General features: G+C 40.0%; 1 protein-coding gene across 11 annotated transcripts in view; it reads right to left on the reverse strand.

The window, feature by feature from the left end:
• Positions 1 to 20,608, reverse strand: part of pclob (piccolo presynaptic cytomatrix protein b) — a 107,015-nt gene continuing 86,407 nt past the window's right edge. For all 11 annotated transcript variants that reach the window (XM_029114881.2, XM_020040325.3, XM_034288016.1 and 8 more), the window contains 9 exons: positions 16,007 to 16,078; positions 15,405 to 15,647; positions 15,195 to 15,273; positions 14,662 to 14,856; positions 9,827 to 9,965; positions 9,102 to 9,169; positions 6,605 to 6,748; positions 3,283 to 3,428; positions 1 to 3,129 (listed from right to left, as the gene is read on the reverse strand). In XM_029114881.2, coding sequence (XP_028970714.2) covers positions 2,986 to 3,129; positions 3,283 to 3,428; positions 6,605 to 6,748; positions 9,102 to 9,169; positions 9,827 to 9,965; positions 14,662 to 14,856; positions 15,195 to 15,273; positions 15,405 to 15,647; positions 16,007 to 16,078 — 1,230 coding nt within the window. In that variant the 3' untranslated portion in view covers positions 1 to 2,985. The remainder of the gene's footprint in view (positions 3,130 to 3,282; positions 3,429 to 6,604; positions 6,749 to 9,101; positions 9,170 to 9,826; positions 9,966 to 14,661; positions 14,857 to 15,194; positions 15,274 to 15,404; positions 15,648 to 16,006; positions 16,079 to 20,608) is intronic.

The following is a 20,608-nucleotide window of genomic DNA, read 5'->3' on the forward strand; positions in this document are numbered from 1 at the left end:
TTTTTTTTTTTTTTTTTTTACACTTACATGCTCAAACCTCAGACAATAAAACAGTCTTTGTAGAAAATAAAAAACACTTTGTATTTACAGTTTAGATGAGTATACAACAGTCACACACTCCTCACAGATGAACACGACTGATTTCACGGTAACTAGCAAATGACTGAGGAACAATGGGCGTTGACTCTTTCGCTAAGTGAAGTCTAAGGAGGGGTTGAATTTGAATTCTCCTCACATTCCTCAATATGGTTTCATAGCATACATACAGGACGTGTTGGTGGCTAGATGTTAGCTCCTCAAATTTGTCCATTATGAAACAAGATGGAAATTGTCTGTCATTTAATGTGTTTTTTTGCCATGTAAATCAAAACAACTGTTGTCTGAACTCCTTCATACAGCACAGACATAATATCATCTCAACACAGAGACACAAACTGGAACAGACACTTGCATGTCATGACAAAGGTACACAGGACGAGGAAATCAATCAGCCATGTAATACTAAAGTGCACAAGCTTCATGAAAATAATAACAGCTGTTAGTTAAATCCTTAAAAAAATCCTATTTTCCTCTAATAATATATACATCAAAATAAATTGAAAATAAAAGCAAGATACCTATTTTCAGACACAACGTTTACTGATATTTAATGTTAAGAAAATGCATTCAAACACAAAGTCTATGTTGCATAGAATTACTTCAACAGAACCAATGGGTTTGCTTACAAAACAAGGTTGGCACAACAATTAGATTGACTTAAAAACCAACCCTTTTCATCCCTCTTCTTATTGTTTTGTGAACCTTTTGGTGACATCTTGACTCAGTGTCTGGCTCCATGTATTAGGACATAGGTCCCTAGGTCCTCAGTGATATGCCTTCAAACACAGCCAGCAGAGTTGAGGGTGTGGGTCTGTTGGGTCACCTGATGTTCACTATGACACAACTTATTGATGATGACGGACAGTACCAAAACCCCAACACCAGTATGCTGAATCGGTATGTCCTGGTCACGTGTGTTACAGCGAACCATAACAAATGACTTAGCTAGTGCTTTGTTCAGAGGCAGTGACACAGGCTGGTTCACTGTGTTGTGGCATTGCCTCCACAGGCACTGACATTGCACAGCATGCAGCAATGTACTGTGTTCAATGTTATGTGTATAGCACGCTGTGTTGGGTGTTTTGGAAACCAAACAACACCTAGTAAAAGAAATACAATTCAAATAAAAAAAAAGTATACAGTCTGAACATCTTTTAAACACCAACATTGGATAGGAGACATCTTCCGTTGGTACGAAATCATCACAAACACATACACACAAACACACAGTGACACGGACACGCACGCACACTAACACGTACGGACAAAATACTGAAGCAGACCCAGAATGTCAGACAAACCCAGAGTACAAGCATCAAAGCCTTATTTCAATGACATGGCTCTGTCTGGGTCTACCTGTTGCTTTGACACACAACAGGTATCATCAGCCAAATTAAAGACAGTGGTAGACTCAGGGGTGGCTACAAGAAGACAAGATAGTCACATCTATCTGCCTGAATGCATGTCCGATAAACTAGGGAGGTATCCAGAGCTTCTCTCTCAAACAAACCAAGACTATTGTTTAAGCAAAATACAGAACTATCAAATGTCTGAGCAGCCCAGTAAAACAGTGTGATCTTCCTCAGTGAGTAATGACCAAAAGGGTTGGTTGATGGGAATATTTCAGCAATTCCGATGACATCTGTATTTGCCTATGCAATACCAGCTCCCTAACAAATGAACATATTAGACAGATTTGAGTTTGAAGAGAAGAGACCTGAAATCCTATTTTTATGCGTTCTCCACTGACCACCCAAAAGAGGGGGGGGGGGGGTCTTATCCAGGCTATAACCTTTTAATTTCTAATTTGTGCAAAAGGTTGCACATTGACAATTTCAATGTAGCTTCCCTATTCTTCCACTGCATAACACCAGAGCTAAAGTGATTGGATTGTCTGTGCTCCTACCATATTCTCTTCTGTACAGAAAATGTGAAATCTTTATAATATAGCCTACAGTTGAGACACCTCAAATCATCTGTAGTATCTGTTATTATTATCAACTCTATACTCATAAATAACATTTATCTGTACACTTTATCTCTGATATGATTCATATTCTCACAAATATCTATCTACATCTGAATGTACATTTACATTTGTCCAACAAAGGTATAGTTTGAGGTTGTATGCCAGCTGGCAACAACAAGTAATGGCGAATTGCCGCCACTTAGTGGATTGAAGAGTTCCGGTTCAATTACCTAATGTCAACCATACAACTGCAATGTACTGTACATTAAACCTTATTTTTGTACATCCCATGAATAGTATCATAAATCAAACATTCCATAGTTTGTCAAGCAATCCAGGAAACAAACAAACATACATCACTGACTGGCTAAATCACAGATCAACAATGAAGATGATGGTGTTGATGATAATGATGATGAAGACCTGATAAACCATAAAGAAGATCCAGACAAGACAAAACGCAACAGTTCCAGCTTGGTCCCTATCTCTGATATTGCTTCAGGGTACTGACTGGGGTCAGGTGTTCCATCCAAAATGTCCAGCAGAGAGCTAAGAGATGTTGATATGTGTGCCCGTTGTCGTTTCTCTGAGAGTGTGTGTGCCGTCACTCTCCTTTCAATCAAGTTACGATCTCTGACAGTCTTTGGTCCAATCACGAATCAGAGTGCAGTCCATATATGGCAGTGGGAGGGGGAATGGAAGGATCTGTTTTTCTCACTTCTTCTCCTCCCTCCTCTCTTATTTCCATTTTCTTTCTGTTCTTGCCACGGTGAATGACACACATGATGGAGAATATTGGATCCCTGGTCACAACCATTTTCCTCTTCTTATTGTCCACTGACAAACACTGACCACTGACCAAGGTATGACCTTCACTGACCTCTGGTTGACCCCTTGTGACCTCTCAAGCTGACCTCTTAGGACAGGTTGTGTGTGGAGCTAACCAGCAGCTTGTGCCAGCTGACCACTCTCTTCCGCATGTCCACCTTGTCCAGCCAGATGTAGGCTTCTCCGATCAGAGTCTTCTTCATGAACTTACCCCCGTTAGACACCAGGAACAGCTAGGGACAAGGGGAGCACACACACTATAGTCAGTGTCGTATGTGCGTGTGTGTGTGGGGGTGTTTGTAGTGTTACATGCAATCAATAGGCTATGTTTTATAACAGTAATCAGTATGAATGAAGCTGAGGTGTCTATTTGAGGTGTGTGTCACCTGCAGGGAGTGTCCCGTAGGGTTGAGGGTGAACCTGAAGGTCTCGTTGAAGGAGGGCTCTCTATCGTGACGACAGACTCTTGTCTTCTTCTTGATGATCCTCTTCTGAGTCGCCACATTCACCACGTACAGTTTCACATAGAGATCTACAGATACAGTCAGAAAGTGAGGCAGTCAGAGGCACAGACCAACATTCTGTGAGGCAGACAGACAGATCATAAGTAAAGCAATCAGACAGAGCGGCAGACAGAACCCACCCCCCTAGAAAACATAAACATATAAGATCAATCAATCAAATGTATTTAATAAAGCCCTTTTTACATCAGCAGTTGTCACAAAGTGCTTTTACAAAAGACCCAGCCTGAAATCCCAAGGAGCAAGCAACAACAAAATTGAAGAACAGTGGCTAGGATTTTTTTTTTTAAAGAAAAATAGAGAGGAACCAGGCTCAGAGGGGTGACCACTCCTCTTCTGGCTGTGCTGGGCGAACATTTTAAGAGTACAAGTTGTAATAATTAATAAATGCACGTGGGCTGTGTCCAGAGTCTATAAAACCTAGTCCATGACCAAATGGACAAGGATAGGGACAACCCAGGGGAGGCCACGGACAGGGCCGGAAATCAATCCACCCACATTGCCAAGCGTCAACCAAAGGGACACCAGCCAACCGCAACCACCCTGAAAGGAGGGCCAAGTATTGCCAGGAGAGTTCACCCCAATTACACGATGGGTGCAACAGAGAGACAACAACAAGCCAGTGACTCCGCCCCAAAATGGCTATGGAGGGAGAGAATCCCAAGGGTGATGAGAGCCCACCTTGCAAGAGAGCAAGGGTGGACAGTATCAAGCCTTTCCGGTCACCTCCACAACCTTGGGCCAGATTGCACTTAATCATAGACCATGCTGAAGAGCCAAGTCTTTAGTTGACACTTTAGTAGACACTTGAAAGTTTGCCCTGTCTGCATTTCTAACCTTAATTGGCAGATCATTCCCCAGTAGCCCTGCCTCCAGCTGTTTGTTTAGAAATTCAATAGTACAATTAGAAGGCCTGCATCTTGTGATCTTAGGTTACGTGTTGGTATGTATGGCTGGATCATTTCAGTGAGATAAATAGAAGCAAGACCATTTATTGCTTTATAGGTTAAGGAATAAAACCTTAAAATCAGCCCTAGCCCTAACAGGCAGCCAGTGTACAGAAGCTAGTACTGGACCTGTGTTCAAACTGTTTAGTTCTAGTTAAGATTCTAGCAGCCGTGTTCATTGATTTATCAGTGTAACCAGAGAGAAGAGCATTGCAGAGATTTTAGCAATGTTTTGAAGACGGAAAAAAGCAACTCTGGAGATATATTTTATATGTTCATGAAAGGAGAGGTCAGGGTCGAGGGTAACGCTGAGGTTTCTTACAGTTTTTTGGGATACAATCATGCAGCCGTCGAGGTTACCTGTGAGATCTACCAACAAAACTCTTTGTTTCTTGGGCCCTAAAATAAGCATTTCTGTTTTTCTTGAGTTTAAAAGCAAGAAGTTCTTTGTCATCCACTTCCTAATATCTGAAACGCATGCCTCAAAAGTAGCTAATGTTTGAGCTTCTTCATGTTTCATTGAAATATACAAATGTGTGTCATCAGCATAACAGTGAAAATTGACATTGTGATTCCGGATGACATCACCCAGAGACAGCATATATAATGAGAAAAATAATGGCTTGAGAAATGGTTAGACCCTAAGTTAACTTAGAGAACCTTTTTTAATATAAAGAAAATCAGATTTTCTATGTTATTGTTGTTAATTTGCTTTAGCTCTTTAGGTTTGGAGAGGGATTGTGTTATAAATCTTGGAGGCGATTCATTAGAGAATGATTAATTGAGGGTACTTAGGTTAGTAGGGAATTATGTTAAATAAGTATCAGTTGAAAAGGAAGAGAGACTGATGTAAAGGAATGATGTTATTGCAATACATAAAAAACATGTTTGTAGCATCACATAGAAAAATAATGTTTTGTGAGTATTGGAGGTTTGGAGATAAAGGAGTTTCAAGAGGCTGGCTACAGTATGATGCTGAGGCTGTGGTGACACGTTCTTCTGTGTGTGGCCAGTATGCTAAAGATAAAAGCAGAAACAACTAATTGGTCATCGGAAATAAAAGGTTTGTATACAACAAAATATCTTATTATCTCAATCTTATTATCCCAGTAAAAAATGGCTTGGCTGGTGGATTTTTTCATCTACCATTCCCCTGGGCAGATGAGCCAAAAAGTGAATTTTGGACACTGTATGCCAGTATTAGGACCGATTGGGACACACTAACCTGTCTTAAAATTGCATATCAACATTAGATGATTTTGTCACACATTAACATCCCACCAAGTTTGAATATTTAGCTAGTCACCACTAAGAATCATGTTAAGTTGACTAATTTTTATTGTGAAATAGCATCTATGAACAGTATGTCTTTTGCCAGTGGCCGTTTTAATAGCCTATCAGCCTGAAATAGGCCCAGTATCTTATTACTTGGAAAAGTCATAAGAATTGAGCAATTGCTAGCTAGACTGAAGACGAACTTTACACTGACAAAGCTATTTATATTTATATAATTTGTGAATGACATTGATACAATAACTATCAATATAGGTGATGATAACTGACATTTTCATCCAGTGAAAAGAGAGAATCGTAGAAACACCAGAACCCGGTTCACAACATGTTTATTGGGGACAAAACCTTCGTTTTTTTACTGAAAAAATCCTACCTAGTGCAGATTTGAGTACTTGGTATCAGTACTCGGTATTGGCAAGTACCCAAATGTACTCGTACTTGTACACTGTCTGAAAAAAGTGGTATCGGTGCATCCCTAGGAAAAACTGAAAACTCTAGTCACCGGCAAACTCCATTACCCGCAGTATTAAACTAAAGAATCAGCCGGGGATCGTACACTACCTGAAGACGATAGTTCTCCATGTTGAAATTACAACTACAGTGAGTAGGCATAATGATTACTTAGCTTCAGGTGTTCAGGGCTGAGTAGCTCCATTTATTATGTCCAAATAGAATCCCGGAGTAGAGAAGTAGGGTAAAAAGTCAATAGATAAAAATAATATGTTGGTAAAGTAGAATTTAACCACTACATTTCTCTGAAGTAAATTCGAAAACGTTTGGCAGATGGCCAGGTACAGTAGGTAACAGCAAGCATGTTTGACTGTGCTGCCTCCGCACACATGTGTGGACAAACGTGCACACACACACACACACACACACACACACACACACAGATAAAACATACACACACACACACACAGATAAAACACACACACACGCATATGCACCTGGTAGGTGATCTGGGCTCTTGAATTTGTAAGTGATGTTTCTACACTGTAGGACCTCCAGGACCAGCTGATCTCCTTCTTGTTTCACCTCCTTCTTCAGGGCCACCTTGATCTCCCCCATCACCTGGGTCTTTCCCCCACCCCCTGGAGGAGGAGGGGGAGGAAAGGAGACAAACAGTCAGACAGAGAGCTCATTATGGACCCTTCCTCTCTGCTGCTGTAAATGATTCAACGCCAGTATATTATGACTTACTGCCTGCCCCAGAATGGACCTAGGAAAGGAATCTCCACGCTCAGGTTTCACTTAACTCAGTTATAGTCCAGGAAACCACTCTCTTCCACGTCATTGTGGCTGTAACTAGACCAAATTGGAAAACATGCACTCTTTTTCAGTAAAGGTTTGAAAGAGAGCTTTTGGTCTATTGTTATGGAGTGAAGCTTCAAGAGTAATGTGACCTCTCCCAATGTGACCTGTACCTAAATCTTAGTTATGAATCTTTCAGAGAGAGATATTTCCTACGCAGCGGACCAAGAAAGCATTTGGCGCTAGGCCTGTTGAAGCCCATTGTCGTTTTGTTCTGTCCAGCAGATGGCATACTGTACACATGTAAGCCATCCTTGCTAAAAGACAAAGCTCTTGGCAACGGAATGGAGACATGCAAGCAGACACAAACACACACACAGATTTTTATCCTGGTGAGGACCATGTGCCACTTTATGTGATCTGGATAAATGTGTCTGTTAAATTACTAAAATGTTGTAATATGCAAATTCTGTATCCTACCTATTACCTAATCATTGGTATCTTAGTCAAAGATTCCATATAGACACACTTTTTATGCTCCCTGGTATTGTTAATGTGTGTTTGTACATATTTGATATGGTAGCTGGAATTAACTGAAACATGCTAATATGAACATCATAGGTATGTGCCTTTCAGTGTAAAACTGTAATGCCACTGGTGTTGGAAAAATAATCAGTTGGACAACACTCCAAAGTATTGCAATCACCTAATATATTTTCAGTATCTGCTCCATTTTGGCATGTGCACCTTCAAACATTTCCCCATTGTAAACATTCCTAAAAACATTCTATAAAAATGCAACAAAACTGTTTAAACAGCAAGGAGGCGGCTTGGAACTGCGACAGTAAATTACAATTATTTACTTTGTCACCTATGAAATGATTGAGACTGGATCTTTCAAGTAGTCTTTTTGTAACACTGTCTACACTACTGATGTTTGAAAATGCAAACAGGGAAAAAATTTAAATCAAAACTTCTGTTTCTCAAATAAACACTTAACAAGTGTACACAGTTTCCAATTTACTACTCTGAATTTGCTGTGCAGGTCACTAGCTACCCCTTCTGGAACTTTCATCTACAAATATGCTATGGAGCACAAACCTGCCATTATAGATACAATAGGATAGAATGACTTTCAATTGAACTGCCCTCCCTAACTCCAGAAATGTCACCCAATGAAAGATTTTATGACACAACGGAGGATTATTTTTTATTGATACCTAGAGTTTGACCTGCCCCCTCCCCAAATAAATATCAAACTCCCCATAAGGTGAAGCTACCACCGAGTCATTACCCAACAATCCTCAGATCTCCACAAGTGTTTAGATTCTGGAGGACAAGGGAAGGCTTCTGGACAAGCAATAGGCATTATGGTACCTGGTTAGGCATGTCACACTCAGACTGTATAAAAAATGTATAGCTGTCAAATGCTTGCTTCTTTTGTCCTTGGTATAATCTCAATAGTATTTCCTTAATACCCCTTTCCTCTCTTCATATGCAGTGAGTTTACAAAATATTTATTAAGAAGACAGGAAGTGAGGAATCAAGGAAATGCAATTAAGTTTCTCATCTTATTCCTGTTGTGTATAGTCACAGTAAGGTTAAATTATCTGACAAACGTTGCAGAAAGTGAGTATGTTAATACGTGATTTATCATTGGTTGTTCAGAAACGTATAAAAGGAAACTTCAGGTGTGGTTCACTGTTCTGATTATGGCCGCAAGCCTGGAGAAGCTGCACCACTCTGTCCCTAGTAAAGCGATTACTTTTACTAATTTGCTAATTAAATTAAAATGCATTTGAACCACAATTGTCTCTCATGAGGCTCTTATGAGGATTTATAAGAGTACACAGCAATTCCCTCTATTCCTCACCTCCCTCCTAAAACACACTAAAATACAACTTTATTGTATTCTTATTTCATTATATTCTAATATCTCAACAATGAAAAATGTAGAAATGCTATAATCCGTTTTATTCGCCAGGAATGTTGAAAACAGGCCTAGCTAATAAAGTCCATTCTGTGACATGAATAACATGCAGGTGTTAAGGCCTCAAACTTTTATTTACTTGTATTTTTCTTACTACATATCATGAAATCATATTAACATGTACTGTATATGAAATCTTTTTGAAATGTTGACATTGACTTCAGACGTTATTCGTAGAAAGACACACAAATGCTTAGTCTTACCTTCATTGTCTGATAGTGAGATTGACAGTCCTCCAGACTTATCAGTGCCGTTGGGAATGGCCTTCCCTCTGTTGGAGGGGAACACATTAACTTAAATAGACAGACACCATATGATAGATAATGTCAGATTATCTACACAAAACAAGCCTGTAGGCTAGGTACTTTCTTGTGGATTCAAGCATGTCCATACAATTTGTTTTTCATCTAAATTACTTGAACGTAGGGAAGGACAGTTCATGTTGCTTCTCTGTAGACATGGTCTTTTACTGGTTTATTACCACCATGGTCTTGTACTAGAAAATTACCATCATGGTCTTGAAACGGATTATCATCACCATGGTCTTGTAGTGGATTATTATCGCGATGGTTTTGTAGTGGATTATTATCACCATGGTTTTGTAGTGGATTATTACCACCATGGTCTTGTAGTAGATAATTACCACCACGGTCTTGTAGTGGATTATTATCACCATGGTCTTGTAGTGGATTATTACCACCCTGGTCTTGTAGTGGATTATTACCACCATGGTCTTGTAGTGAATTATTATCACCATGGTCTTGTAGTGGATTATTACCACCCTGGTCTTGTAGTTGATTATTATCACCATGGTCTTGTAGTGGATTATTATCACCATGGTCTTGTAGTGGATTATTATCACCATGGTCTTGTAGTGGATGTGACCTTCAACTGGAAGTTGAGTGTGCAGAAGAGTCTGTTAACTCACATGCGTGGGACCTGAAAGATGGCACTGTCAACCCCTGTGCCGGCCCCTTCTTCTCCATCCAGACAACCATATCCTTCCACCAGATTGGGGGCTGAGGAAACCACCTGCCCAGACAAATCCCCTAACCTGTGGCCAGGCCCTACATAGGGGTGGGAGGAAGAGAGAGAGCAAGAATGAGGAAGAGTCAGAGAGTGACAGCAAGTTTGTGAGTGTAGGGGGAAGAGACTGTGACAACCATTTCACCCCTTAAAGGTTAAGGTGTGTTTTAGGTGTGTCCTTAATGTTCTATAAACTACAGTATAAAAAAGGTTTTTACTGTTGCGAAATTAACAAGAATCCAACAGTTGCAGGCAGCAACACAGTGTAGACACAATGCTTATTTACTTGTTTATTTGGATCTTATTAGTGGTTACCATTGGGAATTCTATTCTTCCTGGGTTCAGAGATTACTTATTTTTACTACAAATCGCCTAACAGTGAAACATTATGTGATGTCTTACTCCTGCTGTACAGTCTCTTATAAACCAGATGGTTTGAATCCTGAATGCTGATTGGCTGATAGCTGTGATTTATGAGACCCTATACCACATGTATGACATCACATCACTTTTTATGCTATCACTGCATTGCTAACAGGTTTAAAAGAGCAATAGGGTATCTCAAGGGTTTGTGATATTTTCAACGCACGATGGCTAAGGGTTGTGTCCAGGCAGTCACTCAACGATGTATCATGCCTAAGAACAGCTTTTAGCTGGGGTACACTGGCCATATTGTGCATTTTTGCTCTTATAATCGGGTTACCAATGCAATTAGAGCAATAAAAAGTTTTGTAATGTACCATGTACCATACCATAACCCCACTTATATACACCATAGAATCAGCATTCTGTATTCCAACCATCAGGTTTATAAGGTCTCATACTGATCCTGACCACATAACAGCCAGCTTGAGATGGAATGTACAGTTATGTGAAGAAGTACATATTTTACATATTTGGACATTTGGATATGTAATCTTATTTACCGACAGATAGAGGTAAACTAATTTAACAAATTACATGATTGTACTTATCATATATTCACCAAAAGAAATCAAAAGCAATTTAATAGTGTGGAAGAAATAAGTACACCCCTAACTTCAGTAATTGATGCTGCCACCTTATAAATATATGTAGCTGTTTCTTGTAACTGTCCATCAGTCTCTTACATCAACTGGGAGGATTCTTATGTCAGTTCTTTACAATAATGCTTCAAATGTGTCATGTTTGAGGGATTCCTTGCATGAAAGGCTCAGTTCAAGTTTCCCCACAACATACAGAAAGTATGTCCATCTGGTTTTTGACTCATCCATTCCATAACCCTCCATTTCTTCTATTTGAGTTTAGTGTTTTGTATCCTTTTCTGTTGCAAGATTCAGTTTCAGCTTTTTGACAGATGGCCTCACATTTTCATCAAGAGTTCTGTAGTACAATGTGAAATTCATGTTTGCCCAATGATAGCAAGTTGGCCTGATCCTGAACAGTTGGCCTGGCCCTGAGCAGCCCCAAATATCACTGTCTCCATGCTTTACAATTGGTATTATGTTCTTAATTTCAAAGGCAGTTTTTCATTTTCACTAAACATCCCACCTGATCTTTGATTGTCCAGAGCACCCTGTTCCAATACTTTTATCTTTACACAGGTCTTGTCTAGCAAATGTCATTTTTGTCTTGATTTTCTTTTTTGAGAGCAGAGGATTCTTCCTTCCTGACCTCCCAAGTAGGCCAAGAGTGTGCACTCTATTTCTGACAGTTTATTCATGCGTGTCAACATTGATAGTGACAAGAGAGGCCAGTAGAACCCATGGTGTTACCCTAGGGTTCTTAGAGACCTCTATGAGCATCTTTCGTTCAGCTCTTGGCCCCAATGTGGTGGGATGACAAGCCCTTTGTAAATTGCCAGTGGTTTGGAATTTTCTACACTATGGCATTTTGTGATGATGTACTTTCAATTGATTGAAGATAGCTTTGTAACCCCTCCCAGGCTCAATAACCTTTCTTCTGAGGGCATCGGATAGGTCTTTTGAAATTGGCATGATGTGTTACCACACACCCATAGCGTTACAACCAAACTAGAACTGATTTTTTCTGGTGCACCCGTTTCTTATTTTACCCATTTTATGTTATGATAAAGAATTGGCTGTACTAACTTTTTCAGCAAAAGTAAATAGCAGTTTTCTTTATTAAATTGCATAAATGCTTTCAAAGTTAACATTTTTTGAGTGAACTTTATCAGTTAATGTGTTTCAAATTCAGCTCAATGTCTAAAACATTTGAAAGAAAAGGGCAACTTTCCAGGGGATGTACTTACTTTTCATATGACTGTAGAGAGACATAACATAGACAGTGGCTTTGGACATTTTTGAGGTCCTTTCATTTTCTCCACATTCTGTTTTGTTATAGACTGAATATAGTATTAGATGTGCCTGTCAAAGTTAAAACATGATTCTAGTAAACATTTTTTGTCTTATAATGCCAATCTCTAAGCCAGCTCCACAGACTAAACAAAAGAATCTTTCAATACAAAACCAAGTTTAGACTGTCGGAAATCCTGACTGCAGGAATGTTCACCAGAGCTGTTGAAATAATTTTATTCAGTTTATGAAGCTAAAGAAAAAATTTCTTCATCCATGAAAACTACCTTATGAATAATTAGGAGTATTGTTGCGATGACGATGTGACAGATAACTGAAACAGATACAACATTTGTTTTGATATGTTTTTGGGCGAGAACATCTTTTAAATGAATCAGCTAGTTTCGTTTATTCTGACCAGATATACCAGTACTTGAGAAAGTGGTTCTAGCATACGATAAATAACAGTGACATATCCATAAAGTGATAGTGTAACGACTACCTTAAAATATAATTTGTAGCAGGGGGCCTCAACTCATAATCAGGTGATGAGGTCAATAAGTGTAATCTTTCTTAATAGACAAAGACCCAAACGTCGTTCTATAATTCAGTTGCGTTGTCGGTCCATTAACGTGGCCCCTTTAATCAGAATCAACTGCTAGGCCTGAATGCCTAGTGCTACCTATACCAGAAAAGAAGTGTACTTAAGTGTGGAACCATTAAAGTTGTACTTTAGCACACTAAATAGGGGTACATATACTTTTAAATTATTTTTATTGTACACTTAATGTAGTTGGTTTGGTCTCTTCAGCTTGAATAGATGAAGAGATACTGTTTTAGGGTCAATGAATGATAATTATGTAATGCAGGTTTACGGTTTGTAATTAATGAGGTATTATGTGTAGATTAATAGCAGAAAAATAATAATAGTTCATTCTAATATCAGTCTATAATATGACTAAATGTAGAGAGAGAGAATATTTTTCCGAAGCCATTTTACGTTTTCTTATAAGAAGTTATAAAAAGCTCATAAATGCTTATAATGTGTTTTAAAGCATTATATAACATTTAAACCAAGTAATAAAAATGGATGTAAAAGCAAAAGTATGGGTAACAGATTTACAATTTTGAAACAGAAAAGAGTGATCCTAAAATAATATTTATTGTAATTCTTTTTGTGCAATTAATTTGTATGTTTTTGAACATTTACACATTTCTCAAAAGCTATATAAATGGTTGATTAAGTTTAATTTATGTCAAAAGCATGGGCTAAAATTTGGTTAGTGAGGCTCTATTTTCGTCGGTGATTGTCTATACCCTATCCTGTTGTCTCACCTTCCCCAGAATCTGCTGTTCCCCTGAAGGTCATCTGACTTCTTTCTGTACTCTCACTGGCCGGTGAGTGAAGAGTCAGTTTCCTGTTGCCCTTTGACCCCCATGCTGCAGTGTCTGTACTTCCTGGTGTGTCTTGTCATTTTCAGGTGGCATTTACAACCTCATCACATTGGGCGTGGTAAGGGAGGGAAGTAGGGTTGGGTACTGCTAGACTATGCATCTCAGGGCGTGTGTATCTTTACATTGGACCTGCTTAGGGGTCAGTTTTCACAAACACACATAGACATACACACAATCATCTAAACCTAAACATCTAAACTACAGAGATCAGGTTGTTTTGGGGAGAGGTCCAAAGAGGAGGGACTGCATGCTGTGGCCTTGGTGTTAAGCTCTATAAAAAGTGACTGAGGGGCTTCCCTATACTTCCTATTAATTTTTGGGCTGCTGTGTATCTGATGCGTGTATGACGTAAATATGCTAATTTAGCTTAAACAATGATTTGGCCCACCTTTCCGAGCCCTGCAGGCTTCACGTCAGAGGGGCGGAGGACCATACGCATTCAATGTGTTTAGTGTTAGAACGGCAGTGAACAAATTAATTTAATGAAACTTTATTTGGTATTTTAACAGTTAAGTTCACCTTGTCCTTATTTCCACTCTTTATGTGTATTTAGTTCATCCCAACCAAACCATTTTCTTTTTTACCTATTTTGATTTGTAACAAAATCACCAAAGTCATCATTTTCTTTCCAACAAAATAATTTGCAGGGACCAAAAAAACAAGCTTAAACTTCACGTGAACTTCCTATTTAGTCTAGATTGAGATAATTTCCCCAAGGGGCCAATGTCTACTATGTGATCTGCCATACAATGTTTTAATGATGAACTAGCTTAGTGGGTGCTATACCACTAAAGTAAAACACAGCAAAATAGTGATTGATTGGAAGAATCAACTAATTACTTATAGGAACCAATCAGAAGGCCAAAACTGAAGGGAGAAAAGGAGAAAAGGAGTGATAGAATGCTAGGAGAGTTAAACTGAAAGAAAATGAGTTAGCATGCATGGCGAAGTGGAGAGGAAGTGTGTCACAGGAAGGGGCGGCGATTACTTGGTTGGAGGCGGGACTGTTGCACGGCGGCCTCTGCGGCAGCTATTGCTATCCCAGCATCCTCCAGATGGGTCTGTGTGACACTACTCTTGCTCTGGCTGCGGGATGGGCCGTGGGAACGAAGTTGGCCGTCTGATGAGGACTTTGAGCTGCCTGGGCTACTGTGGGACTTCTCTAGAGTCACCATCTGCATATCTAGGAGAGAGGGCATATGGAAGGACCCGAAGGGATACATTTAAAGTGACTTTAGTGTAAATGTCCCTATAGATTCGGGTCAAAGTACGTACACGTAACATGCATGCCGCAGTTGTGCATGTACTTTGACACTAATCTGTAGCTTCAAAATAACATGGCGAGCACTGAGCCAAAAGGACTGGCTCTAAAAGTATAATCATGACAGTGGAGTTGTAAAACTGCGAACGTGACTACGTTATATCTCTAAGACATCAGAGACAACAGAGAATCAGAAAAATAATTAAAGAAGAAAAGCTGTCAATTAGCAGGCTGACAAGGCAGGAGGAAGACTTGTCTACCTTTAGCGGGGTCAGGGAAGATCCCGTGGCTCTGGCTCTTTATTACAGAGTTCTTGGGGGACTCGTGGCACTCCTCCATCTATCAACACATTTTTCATTATAATGTGTAATATTACAACATAAAAAAAAGGTATAGGAAGACATTGAACCACCAAAGAACTTAGGAATGTTACGAACACAATTGACAATGAAATAATAGCAGGGGTGTACCTGTCCGGGCCCCTGTCCAGGTCCTTGTCCATGTCCTTGGCCCATCCCTGGCCCCATGCCCTGTCCTGATCCTGGCCCTGATGTGGGCCCCTGTCCTGCCCCTGAACCTGAGCCTCCTAGTCCCCCAGGCCCCTGGGTGGAGAGGTGAGATCTACTGTGCTCAATGCTCTCACTCTGCTCCTTCAGAGGCAGCCAGCGAGGAGTATTGTCTAGCTGGGATGTGTTAGACAGATCTATCAAAACCTGGAGAAAGAAAGAGGAAGAGTGAGAAAGAATGGGTGAGAATGTGTAAGAGAGAGAGGGAGACAGAGAGCGTAGGAGTTGCAACAGATTTTTATCTCTACTGGATACAAAGGATATTTTTCTTTTTTAAGTAATAATTTGACCTTTAAATATCACCAAACATGAAGGATCTTTATTTAGACCGAAATCCATTAGATTCAGTCTCCATATTGACAAACTGATTAATTAGCTTTGAAGAAAATTAATGTATGTTTGGAATTATAAGCTTCTGTTAGCTGTAGACATTAGGGTAAAGGGATATCTGAAGTAAATGTAAGTGACATTCCAACCAGATTGTGTCTGATTCTGTAGACACTTACTTCTCCTAGGAAGTCGTTGGAAGAAGATCTGTCATAATCCCACACTGTCACTTCCAGAGTTTTTTTCTTCAGCTAGGAGACAGAGCAGGAGAAAGTGAGTGAGAAAGTGAGAGAAATGAGCGAGTGAGGAAAGAGAAGAAGTAATGGGAGAAAAAGCAGTTGGGGTGTTTGAAGCGATCAAATGAACAAATGCATGTAATGCCAAGTACAGCACCCACACAGACCAATCTTATTTAACTAGCCTATCACAAAGATCCCCATATAGATAGAAAAACCAGAAAATCTTAATTTAATGGTTCACATTAGGATTAGTAAAGACATGATTTTTTATGGCAATCAACACTGATAGATATCTATCTAGAAACCTATGTGTGTGTTTTTGGTAGGGGAGTAGGTGATAAGAGTCCCATTTACAACATCTGTGGACTGAACATAGACTACAGCAGACTTATTGGACTAGACAACTACTGTCCACTGAGTCACAGCACTGGATGGAGACAAAGCATTCATCACACACTGTCTTTTCTTAACCATTATTTAACTAGGCAAGTTTATTAAGAACCAATTCCTCTTTTTATCAATTAGCTATGGGGGAAGTTAGCTGTCTCGCTCAGGGCCAGAGGACAGTGTTTGGCTGTTGGTAACCATTCGGACACTGGTCGGATACCCTAACCTCTAGCCCACCTTGCCGTTTGCCTAATGAAAGAAAGTGCCGCATGGATAGACTACATTCAAATCCCACTGAAACCTGTCCACTGAGAAACATAGCGGTATGGACGGACTGTATTCATCTCACACTGAATACGGTTTCCTGAGAGACAGCACTCTACTGATAGACTCAGTTCATCTCAAACTGTCTGAATTGCACCTCAGAGACACTGTTAGGATGAATGAAGATGTCTCTGTCGGTCTCTTCCTGTCTCTGATGATTAGTAGTCTGTAGGGCTCCATCTGAGAGGCGTACAGGGTTGTTAAGCCCAGCCAGGGGAGTGGAAATATATGCTTCAGCATGGTGAAATCCGGTCCTGAAATCCGAAGCAGCAGAAGGATAGCCAGAATATTCCTAACTACCAAACACAATTTGACGGGTGGCCTAGCAGTTGATTAATTTGACCAGTAACCAAAAGCCTAAAATATTCAATCCCAGAGCTTCCATGTTAAGGTGACAAATCTGTCATTATGTCGCTGAGCTACCATTTACATGGCTCCTGAGCTGTACACAGCATTCCTTGAAGAGTTCCCCAAATTCTCATCGGACGTTGCAGTCATGGCGGATAATATTCCATTGTTTGTTGACTTTGATATGCTCATGGAGAATTCCAATGACACTCTCTGCTATAATGGGAATACTGTTTTGTATTCAGGATTTGTTTTGGTAACCACAGGGGCACTAAAAGATCTACAGTGAAGTGACCGAGAAGCATCCCAGTAGTACTGGGAGTTGAGTGCAGACAATGGATTAAAGCAATATCAATTGAGATGAGTTGTGGAACTCAGTTGTGTCCGTTAGAGGATTACATGTTTACACTCTACAAAAAGCCTTGGAATGGTAATTTACTACCTGGGCTTTGTCCAAAATATTTTTATCCTGTATCACTCAAAATGTTGAAACCTACAGATGAACCCAATTCCAAATAAAATAGGCCAATCTATGTGGAATAACCTCTTGATATGGGCCACACTTACTACAAGTGGCAGGAATAAAGCCTCTTTTAAAACTGCAAAACCAAGATCAAGATACATTTAATACCTTTTTGTACCTTCTGCAAATGTTTAAAAAAAATCTGTTTCCCATCAAATCACTGCTTTCTTGAAAACAAATAATATTTACAAAATGCTCCAGTCTGGTCACAGACCTCATCATAGACTGCAATTAATTTAAAACCAATTTGCACAGAAAATATTGCATCTCTAATCTTTCTGTCCACACTCATTAGACAAAAAAACAACTTTTATCTTACTTTTATCTTTTTTTGTTTTTTTATTAGTTCTAAATACAGCTGCTAGAATCTTCACTAGAACCCAAATATGTTATCACTTTACTACAATACTAATCTCTCCACACTTGCCTACTAAGTGCATACTTTAATGTGCATACCTTCATGGACATTAAACAATTTTTAACAAACAGCTGGAGGGGGGGCTTTCTCCTATAGAACTCCATTAATGTGGAATTGATCTACTGAGTAATGTGAGCTGAGTTTTCATCTCCTCAGTAGGGTCTATGATTAGGTGCAGTCTGGCCCAGGGCTGTGAAGGTGAATGGCAAGGCACTGGATGGACAAACCACCCTTGCTGTCTTTGCCTGGCGGTTTCCCAATTCCATTGGGATATCCTGTCTCCAGTGCAATTTGGAGCTGCAGTCAATGGCATACTTGTGTTACAGCATGCCGTTCCTGACGCTCATTATTAGAGTTGTCATCAGGATTAAAACTTGATGCCTGGTCTGAGTCAAGCTGTATTATCTGAAGCCACAGCCCAGGCCCTACATTACATGAAAATACTGAGCCTAAATCCTAAAGAAGCCTGAATAAAAAAATAGTTTCCATAGATCAGAATGAGTGAAGTGTGGACTGAGAGGTTACCTTGCCTCGTAAAAGTGAAGAGGGGAATATGAACTTGAATATAATTAACAACGCTTGATTTGGGGACTATAAAAAAATCTATAGCCTGTATATCTTAGGAAATCTTAGGATGTCTGTTAACTGTGAGGTTTTATTCAGTCAAAATATATATTCCTGAATGCAATATATTTTTAATAGTTTGTTGTGTTTTAATAATGACTGTAGTAATCATTTTTATCAGAAAACATTATCCAGGATTTCTGATTTCCGGAAAATGTTGTTTTAATGGGACTTAACAAATAGTTATTACATACCAACTTTTAAATAAATCCAACATCGTATATGAACGTGATATAGGCCTAATGAATTTCAGAAGTAAGGATAGGGAGGGGTTCACCACTCTATGAAAGAATGTGCAGGCAAATATTGCAACAATTTAAGAATAACGTTTCTCAATGTAAAATTACAAAGAGTTTGGGGATCTCATAATCGAAAGTACAAAAAATAATTAAAAGATTCAAAGAATCCAGAGAAATCTCTATTCGCAAGGGACAATGCCGAAAATCAATATTGGATGGCCGTGATCTTCAAGCCCTCAGGCAGCACTGCATTATAAACAGACACAATTCTGTAGTGGACATCCCTGCATGGGCTCAGGAAAACTTCCAAAAACCAATGTCGCTGCATCCACAAATGCAAGTTAAAACTCTACCATGCAAATAAATCAGATATCAACACAATCCAGAAACACAGCCACATTCTCTGGGTCCAAGCTTATTTAAGGTGGACTGAAGTGAAGTGCAAAAAATTTCAATTTTGGAAAGGTGGACATTATTTTTGGGAATCATGGATGCCGCATCCTCTGGACTAAAGAGGAGAGAGACCATCCGGCTTGTTATCAGCGCACAGTTCAAAAGCCAACATGTGTTCTGGTATGGGGGTGCATTAGTGCAAATGGCATGGGTGAATTGCACATTTGTGAAGGCACCATTAATGCAGAAACACTCCACTCCTCCATACAGACCTTCTCCAGATCCTTCAGGTTTCGGGGCTGTCGCTGGGCAATATGGAATTTCAGCTCCCTCCAAAGATTTTCTATTGGGTTCAGGTGTGGAGACTGGCTAGGCCACTCCAGGACCTTGAGATGCTTCTTACGGAGCCACTCCTTAGTTGCCCTGGCTGTGTGTTTCGGGTCGTTGTCATGCTGGAAGACCTAGCCACGACCCATCTTCAATGCTCTTACTGAGGGAAGGAGGTTGTTGGCCAAGATTTTGCGATACATGGCCCCATCCATCCTCCCCTCAATAACGGTGCAGTCTTCCTGTCCCCTTTGCAGAAAAGCATCCCCAAAGAATTATGTATCCACCTCCATGCTTCACAGTTGGGATGGTGTTCTTGGGGTTGTACTCATCCTTCTTCTTCCTCCAAACACGACGAGTGGAGTTTAGACTTTTGTCTCATCAGACAACTTGACCTTCTCCCATTCCTCCTCTGGATCATCCAGATAGTCATTGGCAAACTTCAGACTGGCCTGGACATGCGCTGGCTTGAGTAGCGGGACCTTGCGTGCGCTGCAGGATTTTAATCCATGACGGCGTAGTGTTTTACTAATGGTTTTCTTTGAGACTGTGGTCCCAGTTCTCTTCAGGTCATTGAACAGGTCCTGCCGTGTAGTTCTGGGCTGATCCCTCACCTTCCTCACGATCATTGATGCCCCACGAGTTGAGATCTTCCATGGAGCCCCAGACCAAGGGAGATTGACTGTCATCTTGAACTTCTTCCATTTTCTAATAATTGCACCAACAGTTGTTGCCTTCTCACCAATTTACTTGCCTATTGTCCTCTAGCCCATCCCAGCCTTGAGCAGGTCTACAATTTTATCCCTGATGTCCTTACACAGCTCTCGGATGTTGGCCATTGTGGAGAGGTTGGAGTCTGTTTGATTGAATGTGTGGACAGGTGTCTTTTGTACAGGTAACGGGTTCAAACAGGTGCAGTTAATACAGGTAATGAGTGGAGAACAGGAAGGCTTCTTAAA

The sequence above is a fragment of the Esox lucius genome, chromosome 19 (genome assembly GCF_011004845.1).
Source record: "Esox lucius isolate fEsoLuc1 chromosome 19, fEsoLuc1.pri, whole genome shotgun sequence".
NCBI lineage: Eukaryota > Metazoa > Chordata > Actinopteri > Esociformes > Esocidae > Esox > Esox lucius.